Raw genomic sequence first — 13,838 nt, forward strand, 5'->3', positions numbered from 1 at the left:
CCTATTTTTATCAAGTACCTATATTGATAATAATATATAAGTTGGCGCTTCAGACGTCAGAATATTGTTTATCGACAATATTACGAAGTACGTTTCAAAACCAAAACCACAAGAATTGTACATTCTCGTTTTGATTTCACCCACAAAAGATGTCTGTTGTAACCGTTTTGGTATTGTTGGTGAGCATAATCGTTCTCGTCGAACGGTGCGCATCTTTAAACGACAAAAATGATTTATTAGGCAATGTAAACGTACCAGCGGGTGCCACGAAAACAGAGGTATGTAAAAAAACTAATACGCACTATAGGTACTGCAGGCAAGTCATGGTAACTCGGACTTTAATAACTTGGAATTATCGACACCTCAAGTCTCAAATAAAAAAACCTGTGGTTCTTCGAAATTAGCATAACCACTCAATGCATAATCTAAATTGCGTGATCTCAAAAAAACTCAACAACTCGAAATTTTGCTGTCACCGATAAATTTTACATTTCAGGTGATAGCCGAAGTAAATAATTTTGTTTGTTTTACACAATGCCTGTAAGGAATATTGCGTGAGCAGTGACGTACTCGGATGTCCTATTAATCAATTAATCAATTAATCAATTAATCAATAAACATAATAAGTATTTAAAATTACAGAAATAACTTAACTGTTTCAATTTTATAATTTACATCAAATTTGTACTCCCCTATCTTCAAACGTATTAAGAGTCTAATATATATACATAATATGTAATACTGGTAAAAAAATATAGCTTAGTGGATTAGTGACTGTTGTATACATAAAGTGAAACAATTCTAACAACAGTCGCGTTAAATGAACGTTTGGAAATAATATTCTATCTGTATAGAACAGCGGTTTTTGGGATCCTTTGAACCTGCCAAAAAGCTTTGACGCCCGAGCAAAATGGTACATGTGCCCGTCCATTGGACAGATATACGACCAGGGTAACTGCAAGTCGAGCTACGCTATTTCCGTGGCGTCAGCCATAAGTGACCGGATATGCATCCATTCAAATGGAACGGTAAAACCAAAACTATCGGCACAGCAAATATTGTCCTGCTGCTACTTGTGCGGATATGGCTGTTCGGGCGGCAAACATTTTGAATCTTGGGACTTCTACAGAAGACACGGGTTGGTTTCCGGAGGTGAATACGGTTCGAACGAGGTATAATGAAAAATGTATTATTAACTTATTAATTTTTAGGAAACTTATTTAAGTATTAACAAACGCATATTATATATTATAATATTATTTATTTTGGTATCAATATTGGGTACCTACCATCTTTTTCCACTGTTACACGGCAGGTTTTCTCTTTTTATAGGGATGTCAACCGTACACGATTGAACCATGCCAGCATACAGAAACTGCAGAAGAAAACGCATGCTCGAATAAGACACTATTCACTCCAGAGTGCAAGGTTCAATGTTATAATCCCGACTATGGGACGAGATACGTGAAAGACAATCATCAAGGTACACAATTTTTACATACAAATTATATTTCGTATACATTGATATGATTATCATTCTAATATAATTAACATTCAAATTAGTGTTTGAATATAAAATGTTTAATAGGTACATATTATTATACATGTTGACAGTGGCTGCTCTAGGGGAAGGGCAAAGGGGGCATTTGCCCCCCCCCCCAATCCCGTAGTTTTCCTTTGTTTTACACTGTGTTTAGCCAATTTTGTAACTAATTTTAAAACTTTTTGTACTTCCCCCCCCATGCCACTCCTAAAATTAAGCCCTGGATCCGCCACTGCATGTTGACCTCTACCTCAATGTATCCAAGTGGAATGAGTATTATTTCAATTTGATCGTGACAAATGTCATATTTTAAAACAATATTCTGAATCTGAACCGATCTCAGTTTGCCCAAAAATGGTGGAATATTTTGTTAAAAACTGATATTTACCTATTTACATTAAGTTGTATATGCGTTTATGGTAATTTTCTTGAAATTAAAAATATTAACTTTACAAAGTACCTTCTGTTTTCATTTCAAATCAAATTAATATTGGCATAATAGTAAAAAGTTTTACTCCCTCAAAAATTGATTGTGTAAAAAAACTCCATATTATTGCAAAATCAATTATCGGTATATATCTATTATACTCATGTACTAGCCTAAATAGCTCCTGTTATAATCTAAAAATAGGACAATTTGAAATAACTTATTTTAATTATCATAATTTAGTACCTATTATTTATAAATTATGGTAATTTCGTATTCAATTGCGAATTTACAAAGGAAAGGTATGTAAGTGCGTAGCTCACAACTACATGTTAGTAAAAATGATGCAAAATGATTGACATTTTTTAATGAGATATGAGTGTTATGACTTAATTATTTTACTAAAGTACCTACTTGTAGTATATTATAACATAATACATTACATTGTATAGGAACGCATTATCGCGTCCCAGGATATACGGCGATGAAAGAAATTTACGAAAACGGTCCGATAACGGCGTCGTTTTACATGTACCAAGACTTTGTCAACTATCAATCGGGTATGCATGATTTTCATTTTTTATCAAGAGATTTTAGACTTTAAGAGTTAATAATATATTTATTTATCACAACTACTATTATTTAAAGACTTGATTTTTTCGTATTTAAAACACGTCACGACACATACCTAATGACGTTCGGGCTGCTTAAGAGGACGTGATACCCGCATGTGTTGTCTCCGTCTTACAAGTGCGTAACATAGCAAATTGTACGCACAAAAGAACACGTGTAGCTCCGTTAATAAAAAAATTAGGGTACATTGACCTCTTACAACATTTAAAGAAAAGATTATTATCTAGGCAATATCATATGCTTTTTATTATATTTTAATTTTAAAGCGAGTTATGAGTATTCTAAAATTGTAAATTGTTTGTACATCTTAAAATACTCATAACTCGCTTTGAAATTAAAATATATTTCCTAGATAATAATTTTACCTTTAAATTTTATATGAGGTCAATTCCTTCCGTTCACTATTTTTTACCAACGGAGCTACACGTTTTCTACTGATCGTACAATTTGCTATTTTACGCACGGAATGCGGATTGTAAGACGGAGACAACATATGCGGGTATCACGTCCTCTTAATTTTCTCAGATAGTAACATCCGAGAACCAGCAACCGGTTGAAAGGCTAAACAACAAGTGTCGGTGTAACAATCGATTTTCACCCCGGGCCCCGGGATATCTTCCATATCTCCATATCTCCCATATGCTCTAGAAGCGTTTTACCATGCGGGTAAAATATTACGAGGGTAAAAGTATTCTATGTTTGTTATACCCCCATTAAAAATATACTAGGTTAATTTTACCCTCGGTAAAGTAAGTTATCCTAAGATAATTGTACCACCCGGGGGTAAAAACATTTGAGAGTATTAGAAACTTGCGACACCTGGTGGCAATTGGCCAATCCACTACGCCATGGCCCATCGGATAAACGTGTTGATCTATAAATTTGTAACAACCATTATTATTTTTAATTATATCAAAACTATGCGTTTTTTTCTGTTCAAGGCGTTTACGCATACAACTCTGGAAAATACGTTACCACTCAAGCGGTTAAAATCCTAGGCTGGGGAGAAGAGAACGGCACGCCATACTGGTTGGCAGCCAACTCGTTTAACACGTACTGGGGTGATAACGGATTTGTCAAAATATTACGAGGTGCCAACGAATGTTATATAGAAGAATTTATGTACGCTGGATTACCGTTGTGATTTATATGTCAGTTGTCAGGATGGGATGATTACCTGACGTTTTTTTCTTCTCTTTTGTATCAAAGAATTGTATTGTTATTTAATATTATCTAATAATATTATGTTGTTAAATAAACATAAAATTAAAAGGAAAATAAATAAAAATCCAATTTTTTATTTAATATAATTGTAAGCGTAGCTTTTATATGACATAAAATGTTGGAATTCACTATTTAAAGTATTATAATTTTAATGATATTAAAAAGTTATAATGTCTCTGAAAAAAGAAAATTTAGGACTTTGGTATGAGTGTATGACCTAACAAGATAATAATTTGGATCTCAAGTAGACTTTACAAAAATTCAAATTCGTTGGCAGATCGTTAGATCGATTAGTATGTTGAAAATAGAACAAATCAACATTGTAATATTAGGATAACAATTTTTAGGTATATAATAATACTATTATATAGATTATAGGTATTAGTTACAATAATGGTAAGTTGTTGTAAAATAAATATGATCGATGGCACGAGTTGCGTGAAGTGGAATAACTCATTATTCATTACATAACAACTAAAATACGTACAATCTACATCATTCTGTACATTGTTGTTTTTATTTTTAAAGATGTTAAAATACGATATTTTAATTTTTTTTTTTTTGTTAAGTAATATTGTATTGCAGAACATTGTATAGTACCTTAAATCATCGGAAATAGAACACAGATTATAAAACTAATGACCAATTTTAAAATGGCTTAATAATTTCAGAAAACATTTTAAAAATCACAATAATACAATTATTTTAGAATAAATTAATACTTTTAGTTATGCTATACCAATCCTGAAAAATCAAATATAATATCTAAAAATAATTTTAATTTAAAATATTGTAATTCCAATTTATAGTAAATTAATCTATATTCTTAAACATCATTTATCAAATCAATTTTCTTAAGTTATGTTTTAAATGTTGACATAAATTAGAATTTTAGCAACATTATTTACCACAAACTGCATATAAATATATATCTACTAACTTTTTGGTTTTACTAAAACAGATCATATGTATAACACCTCATATAATACAATTTTATACCACTGTATAGTGTATAATGCAAACTCACATCTCTTTATATTTAATAAATTGTGGAAAATACGCTACAATGATTTCTAGTTAAATTGGCTATGACTGTTCATATTGGTCAAAATTATTTGAAAAATATATAAATTTCAATTAGATGATAACTTCATTATTCAACTACAAATTTGTTATAGTTTCTCAAGAAATTTTTTTCGTAAACCATGTTGCTTCTTGTAATTATACCCGGCTAGTTTTCACGTGTTGCATCGTCTATGTGTGCATTTTTGGCACTTTTTTATTTTAAAACTTAGTATGAACCTGCCGGATCGTTGGATAATATTATGAAAGCGGACACTTTTATTAATAAAAGCTACTTTTAAAACCAGGACTCATAAGTTCCTTTGCATCCAAATAAGCATGCACTTATGCGTCAAAAACTAGCCAAATATGCCTTAAAAAGTTCAGAAAAATGCATTTATATGCACTATATATATGCAGATTAAAAAAAAGAAGAAATCATAAGACATTTTTGTCATGTATCCATTCATATTTTTAAAAGTTATGTTTTACTTGTTTAAATGTAATTCCAAAATATATATTTAAAAAATATCTATGTACTAATAAATAATAATCAAATAAAATAAACATCGAGTTAGTAGTTCATTTCAAAATAAAAATTGAAAAATTTTAAAACAATTCCCATCATATATTTTATACAGTTGAAAATCAAGTTTTGAAAAAGGTAGGCAAAATATGCCCAATAAAAAAAAACTCACAATTATGCCAAATATGCAAAAATATTCAAAATAAAACTTCACATACTTAACCATGGTACTTTTAAATGGATTTCCATGCCATCTAGCATTAAATATAACTTAGCAAGATTGATATGCAAATGCATGAACTTACGAGCCCTGGTAATAACTAATGACAGCAAATAACACTAACCGCGTTTGTTGATTGATTAAAACGATCATAATTTTTTATGTAGATGTATTATGAGTATTTTGTTTTTGAAAGTAGTCAGTTTTAGATATCACGTATTCACGTGCATTAATAAGAAACTAATGTGAGAAATTATTTATAGACTACGTCGTTTTAAAATTCAAATGTTTCATCTTTAATGTTTGATCTAAAAGTTTTAAAAATTAAAAATACATTTTTAGTACCTGTGCAGAGTACCTTATAAGTAGGTAATTCATTAGAATACCTGAATACATATAATTAATTTTTACTGTGGCAATCGTGATACGTCAATATGGCTTATACACACGTATGGTGAATCTTTCTCAAAGATATTTTATATCAACATACTATATTATATACATTCTGCACTTAAAATTATATTCTAAAATAAATATAAAATTATCTTTGAATGTTATTGTTAAATTTAAATCCATTATAGTTTATTATTATTCTTTCATCTACTTGTATGTCCTCCTTAAACAATTTTTGTCACAAATTACTACCATCATTATCCTTTTTCCTTTTATTTTTTATTTAACTCTCTTTTATAAAATTAAGTATCGCCGCCCTCGGGCAACAGTTACATTTCAAGGTCATAGTAACCACACAAAGTTTTAATGTGCGAAAATAATATTATATTTAACATTTGGACAACAGATAAATGTTGACAAGAAAGATTATATTATAATGGGTACTCGTTCAAGTACTTACTTTTATTTAATCACTCGTTTCTTAAACAAACATTTTTGAGTTGCAAAAAATAATGTAGATATATGTACGTAAACAACTCTTCTTCTGTCAATACGTCATTACTCTCTCACAAGTTAACGACTGTCAAAAACTCAAGTAACGCCATCTAAAAATGAATATCGTCTTGCTGCTCGTATCCAGCTTTTGGTTAACGTGTAACGCTAATGATAAATTGCATAACATCGTCACACACGTCAACAGCGCCAACGTGGCATGGCAGGTAAGAACTAAGAATATCCCACCGTAGTTTATATAATATATTATGTATGGTATGAAAGTTTAACGATGACCATTTTAAACGATACCCTGCACATTTTTAGTTGTTCTGTGAAACCAATTATTACGGATGGTACCGTATAGGTATATGAAATCAAACACTCTTTTCCAGATTTTTTTTTTTTGTTTCTAATAAAAAATCATTGTTTAGTCTAATATAGTCCAATATAGACTAAAAAAAAAAAAATCATAATGCTATTATATTGAAAACCCTAAAGATGTTATCCAGTTTTGTGCTTAAAAACTTCGCGAATAACTAGTTACTAAAATAGTTTATAATATTATGCCATTCGCATAAAAATATTATGTTTTGAAAACTGAAAATATAGCTGATTTTAAAATTATATATGCCGTGTTGTGCAGCTTGGTATGAAACAAATAAGCTGTATGCCTATATATACTACTGCATGCATTCTCAGCGGTATATTAGCAGTTAAAATGATATCGCTGTTCTTCTAATATTATTTTCGATTTACTACCTACCTACTGCAGTATAACTTCATTTAAGTACCTACGTCGTAATTTTTTTATTCCATTCAGGCCGGAATAAACAGTTTTCATACAAACGACCACAAGAAGTTGGTGGGAACTTTTTACCATCCCGAGTGGATCGGTCTGGAACACGAGACCTTCGATGGGGTTCCAGTCAAGGGTGGCGATTGTGATAACGACAACGAAGACGATGGTGGAGACGCAAACGAAACGCCTGAGACTTTTGATGCCCGATACCATTGGTTCAATTGCACTTCCATCTCGCACATCTGGAATCAAGGCAACTGTGCGGCCGATTGGGTATACAAAAAGTTGTTTATCTACACTGATATAAATGATATGATATGTACGCCTTGAACGTTAGGTATAGATATAGATGTGAACGGGGATGGCTAATGGAAAGCGGTGCGTCTGAACCGAGTGGAAGTTTTAAGTGGATAATAATTAGGGGCGGCATATTGGTCATAGATAGATATGGACATATTGTAATATCGCAGCGGGTGGCGAAATATACTTAAAGTCAAACCTAGGTGTGAATCGTGCACATCCTAAAATAATATCGTTTTATAAAACTACTACCCATAATGATATATTTATGGTACGATATGACTACCAACTAGCGTACAGAGTATATAGACCCAATATTTTCTGGTTCATCAAATCGATTGTTATAAAGGATTTACTGTTCTAGCGAATTTTTTAAAAAATTATTTTCAATCGAAACGTAAAGTACCTACCAACTTATCTTATTACCACTGAGATGTGGAGAAGTGGCGGGATACAATTTGTGACACTGCGGGGACAAAACTCGAGAGGATTTATTAAAATATATCCACATAAATGCATGAACTGTCCCACGAATCATTATTAAAGTTATGATATGAATTACAACTCAGTCGCGATCACTCGAGTTTACTCACATGACTATCTGATATCACAAATCTGAATATCTAAAAACATACACTCCATGATAAAATATTATAATATTTCAAGTATTTCAAGTATTTCTAAAAAAGAATGAAAAAATAGTTGATATTCCTAAATAAAATATATCACAGAAATGTACAAGTATGTCAATTAAAGATAAATTATAAATTATATTATCTACATATTAATAATAAATAATAATATAATAAAGTCTAATAAATTCAACTTATATTGTTATCATTAAAAATAAATTATTAAATAAACTTTACACCAAGTAGGTAATTAAAGATAATATTATAAATAATCTACAGCAAATAAGATTATTATTTAGAACATTGTCAATGTTCATATATTGTAAATTAATTTACCATAAATATATTGAAATATCTTAAATAATTTAAAACTATTAACTATAAGAGTAATATTTATTGTATACTTCTGGTTAAATTATATGAAAAAAATCTAATATTATTACTGATTCTAATACAGTAATACGTATTGTATGCACTATAAAAAAAAAGTAATAAAGTAGTAAAGTTATAATCATTTTTCTGAATTTTGTTTAACTACCTATTATAAATTATAAAATGTACCAATATTAAAATCAATAGAGACCTACCATCTTAATTGAACTAACATGTTTTTATTGTTTAGTAACATATAATATAGATTATTTTATAAAATATCTATCAAATAACATAAAGACCTGAGAGCAACCACAATTAATCGACATCTCCATATTTTAATCAAAATTAGTTATTAATAATTGCACATTATTAAGAAAAAAAATGAGTCGTGATTTCTGATCCATAATGACTTTTATAAACGTATGATTCAACGTACCTATTAATATAATATATTATGCGCAGATAATTATTAAATTTTTTTTTTTCAATATATAAGTAGGTATTTATGCTAACAAATATGTTTAATAAGCGATTTATTTTACTTTAAAATAATATGCATCACAGCATTTGAATAAATATTTTAATACAATCGGAATTTATATAATATTTAAAATTAATAATGAATACAATATTGATTATATTATTTTTTGGAGTTGTACACGATTCCATTTCAAAAATTCTAATTCTTGATAACTTTTTTTACTTTTTTAGATTTAATAAAAATAATTTGTTCATTTCTGGTTTGATTGTGTATATTATATTTGATAGTATAATAAAATAGCTTTAAAATAAAAATAAATTAAGATAAAAAGTTGAAAATATTTGAAGACACAACACTCGGCGACAACAGCAAATGTATGTTAGACACCGGTAAGTTCGGTTTTGATTAAAAAAAAAGTTGAATTTCCCATATCTAAAAAAATAAAAATAATAGACCCCCTTTAAAGGGGTTTTTTCATGACTTAAGGTACCTTAAGGATACCATGACGCCGGCCGGTCACGTCTTCACGGGGCACATTGTATATACTATATAATATTATACTCTATTATAATATTATATTCATTAGGTATTTCAGACTTCAGTATTAGTTGGGTGAACGACAAACCTCATTTTTCTTAGGACATATTATAATTGTCTTCACCACAAACCATTAGCAGTGTTACACTATCACGGTTGACGGTAGTGAATAACAAATTCAATATTAAGGATACGTCATTGCAGTGATTTAACATCACCATACACTAATTTATTCAAATTTAATCTATAAAAAAAAACTATTATTCATTTAGGCGATTTCTGTGACATCGGCGATGAACGATCGCATATGTATCGCATCCCAGGGTAACATTACGGCACTTTATTCGCCGCAAAAACTAGTTTCCTGTTGCGAAGACTGTGGTAACGGATGCAGCGGAGGATATACTGCAGCCGCGTGGAGGTATATACTAAAAAAAGGAATCGTTACTGGTGGCGACTACGGGAGCAACGAGGTAACCATATTTATAAGCGTATTATATATTTATATCTGTAAGACGTGAAAATGATTTGGGAACCTGTATGTATATTTAGAATTCACAAATATAAAGTTTCCTCGGTGAAGCATAATATTTGAAATAAAGTTGGGATTTTGGTATATTCGCCCCCCTTCCCCCCTAGAGTAGTATTAATTAGCCGATTCAGAAATCTGCTCCTGCTCATCTGCTCCCTACTCCATAGTCCGCCGCCAAGGCATAGTGAATTGGTGTGCTTAGTTCAGTGGTGGTGGACAAGTGACAATGGTGCAGGGAGGAGAAGGAGCAGAGTGCAAATGAGCAGGAGCAGGTTTCTGAATCGGCTATTTAATACTACTATAGTACTATCTCCGGCTGTATGTAAACTGCGGCAAAATTAATCTTTTTCTAAAAGCTGATAGGTACGTTAACTGTGACAAAAAAATTTTACATTATACAATCTGCGACAAAACCGATAAGATACATTATACAAACTGCAGCAATTTGTTTTATATACCTTCTATCAGTGTTGGGAAAGTTCCTTTTAAAAAGGAACTCGTTCCCGTTCCTCGTTCCTACTGTAAGGAAGGAACTCGTTCCCGTTCCTCTTTCCTGTCCCGAAAAAAGAACGCGTTCCCGTTCCTTTTTAAAAAGGAACGCGTTCCCGTTCCTTCATGTTCCTTTTTTTGCAATTTGAGTGGTGGTCAATGGTGTATTTTGCGAACAATTTTTAAGTCAGAAATAATCGAACCGAGAGAGTTAACCGATTATTTCTGACTTAAAAATTTTTCGCAAAAAACACCATTGACCACCACTGAAATCGGTTAACTCACTCCTTTCTAGGAGCACCGATTTTTAACAAAAATGATTTGTCTTAGATTTTTTTTGTTATAATTCAAAAGTTGTATAGCGTAGACTTGAAACTTTATATATATACATTCATATTGCATAATTGCATAATATTATACATGTATATTACTATAGTAGTATAGTATACAGTGTATAGTGTGTACTATACACGATACACCACACATAGAGATATGCTATAGGTTATAGGCTTATAGCCCATAGGAGTATAGGACATAGTATGATACAACAATCTGTTTTTTTTTTTTTAATTCAATTTATTTGAAAAAATATTTTTATACTGACATTTTGTTTTGTTTGAGAAGAACTAATTTGGCGCGCGGAACCGGAAACGACCCGGAACACGACACGTAGTCGACCGACGGCGTCGCGGCTCAGTTTTGGCGCGGAAACACACTATATGCGCTTCATAAAATATACTGTGGCACTCAACGTGTTAACATTTTTTCATTATTTGAGGAACGGAAATTTTCGTTCAAGTTCCTTCAAAATAGGAACTCGTTCCCGTTCCTCGTTCCTATATTTTAAATGGAACGCGTTCCGAGCTTCGTTCCTATAAAAGGAACGCGTTCCTTCCCAACACTGCCTTCTATATATACTATACTATAGTACCTAAATCATATACATATCGTGTACTTATGTACGTATATCGTTTAATTAATTATGTGATGTTGCGTCTTCGTAGAAATTGGTAAAGTAAATCCAAATGTATTTTTAAGTTTTAATGAAACATATCGGTAATATCGATTCCTTTACTTTTGATAATACTAGTTAGTACCTACTTATAAGTGTTAAATGTTAGTAGAAGTAGCTAAAAGTTTAATATTTATTCAGCGTGATGGAATTTACAACAATGTTTAGGCAGAATGGCAAAGAATTAACAGTGTATATATAATGAATTTTGCCGCAGTTTATCATCTCCCCTATCTCCCCTTACTCTTAAATAAAATAGTGGTGTATAAAAACATTCATCATTTTATGACATGACAATACAAAAAGTAGCGGCTTTATTGAGATGAGGAAAGTAAAATCACTGTCTCGCATAGATTTGGCATTAAAATATAACGTTTAATAATATTTTATAGCTAAAAAATATTTTTTTATAAGTACATTTTAAAAAAAATGTTAAAAATTATTTTATTTTTTTTAATGTATAATCGTCTGAGATTCTATTTTACTACCTACTTTAAATAATATATAGGAAAATCGACCAAAGCATATTAACATATTATTTTATAGTAAGGGACACGCATGGACGCATGTATCACTTATTAAAATAATTTTATGAACCGGGACCGCCTGCAGCGGCCACGATCATAATAATATTATGATTATTATACTAAAATGTCTCCTTATCTTCGCTAAATTAATATTAATAGGGCTGTCAACCGTGGCTTGTGCAGCCGTGCAACGCATCCACGACGGCCGCCGATCCAAGTTCGGTGCTCGGTCCACACGGCGTGTGCGGTGGCGACCCAGCAACCACTCCGAAATGTGATCTGAGCTGCTACAACGCACGACACGAAGGCAAATACTTAGACGACATTATCAAAGGTTCGGAAGACAGTGATTTAGAATGATAATATTACTACCACGAAAAGTATAATATAGTACATACTATTTTGTTTTTCGTGACAGCCAAGAAAGTTTTTACGTTCGACGGGTGTGCAGCGAGGAAAAACCTGAGGAAACACGGCCCATACGTAGTCACGATGCGAGTTTACGAAGATTTTCTCACTTACAAATCTGGTATAAATTTTAAATGAAATACTACAATATAATACATACTTAAGTATATTACGTAATACCTACGTAATATACTAATATATTATATTATAATATTTTACCTAACCTATAATCTAGGTATACGTATAATAAACCTACCTATATTACGACATTACGTTTTCTACGCAAACCTATTTTTCTATATTATTTTGTAATTAATTAACAACCTTTAATAGTGCATAAGTATTAGGTAGGTATTACCTATTACTACTTAACTACATATTAGTTATTACCATTATATTATTTAAACAAATATAATATTTCCTTGTGTTTCAATATTTCGTTTAAACAGCCTACATCTAACTAGGTTAAAAAATAACGTATGGTGAGTTAAATTAACTTACCTATGATTATCCGGATTTCGGAATCCATATAAGTTCTGCAGATATCTAGAATAATGATTTTATTCCCAACCCTGCAGTCGTTACCTAAAGAGTACCTAATAACTAATATGACAAATAATAACATATTAGGTAATATTTTGGCCATGCGTATTATTAGAATATTAGATTAATCTAGTTTTTATTTTTACAACAGGTGTTTACCATCATGTCACCGGTGATTATTTGGGGCTGTTGTCGGTTCGGATGATCGGATGGGGTCTGGAAGGAGTACACGCGTACTGGTTGTTAGCTAATTCATGGGGAACTTCTTGGGGTGACAAAGGATTTTTCAAAATCAGACGCTTCGTAAACGAATGTTGGATTGAGAATTTCAGATACGCCGGCGTACCAAAATTGTGATGACCAAGTGAATTCAATTAAATATGTATTAGATATGGCTACCTATTAGCTATAATAATACTAAAACGCTAAATATGACAGCAATATAATATGTAGGTACTGATTTACCGACCTATATATTTAATATTTTTGTAGGTGATTACACAATACGTAAAAATAAAATACAGGACATTTTTTTGTTTTTTTTTTTCAATTATTCACTATTACATTACATTAGATAACCTATTAATACATAACTAACCAATTTTATGTTTTTAAAAAAATAATTAATAAATACATAAGTGTTTTTTATATATATATATATATTTATAGAACAAATTTAA

At 30.9% G+C, this 13,838-nt stretch overlaps 1 protein-coding gene across 1 annotated transcript; it reads left to right on the forward strand.

The window, feature by feature from the left end:
* The first annotated feature begins 41 nt into the window (after positions 1–41).
* Positions 42–13,838, forward strand: LOC132949133 (uncharacterized). The gene is made up of 11 exons (XM_061019912.1): positions 42–278; positions 855–1,172; positions 1,333–1,483; positions 2,423–2,530; positions 3,545–3,744; positions 6,628–6,747; positions 7,344–7,595; positions 9,920–10,120; positions 12,367–12,541; positions 12,626–12,736; positions 13,310–13,838. The coding sequence occupies exons 1-11, from the start codon at positions 150–152 to the stop codon at positions 13,513–13,515; spliced, it is 1,971 nt and encodes a 656-aa protein (XP_060875895.1). The 5' UTR covers positions 42–149; the 3' UTR covers positions 13,516–13,838.

Source organism: Metopolophium dirhodum, chromosome 7 (genome assembly GCF_019925205.1).
Source record: "Metopolophium dirhodum isolate CAU chromosome 7, ASM1992520v1, whole genome shotgun sequence".
Classification (NCBI taxonomy): Eukaryota; Metazoa; Arthropoda; class Insecta; order Hemiptera; family Aphididae; genus Metopolophium; species Metopolophium dirhodum.

Bases quoted from the DNA above. Each gene is read 5' to 3' on its own strand.
- LOC132949133 (XM_061019912.1), top strand. From the start codon at position 150: ATGTCTGTTGTAACCGTTTTGGTATTGTTGGTGAGCATAATCGTTCTC. The intron at 2,531-3,544 runs GTATGCATGATT...TTTCTGTTCAAG, and splicing joins CTTTGTCAACTATCAATCGG to GCGTTTACGCATACAACTCT. The intron at 10,121-12,366 runs GTAACCATATTT...TAATATTAATAG, and splicing joins GCGACTACGGGAGCAACGAG to GGCTGTCAACCGTGGCTTGT.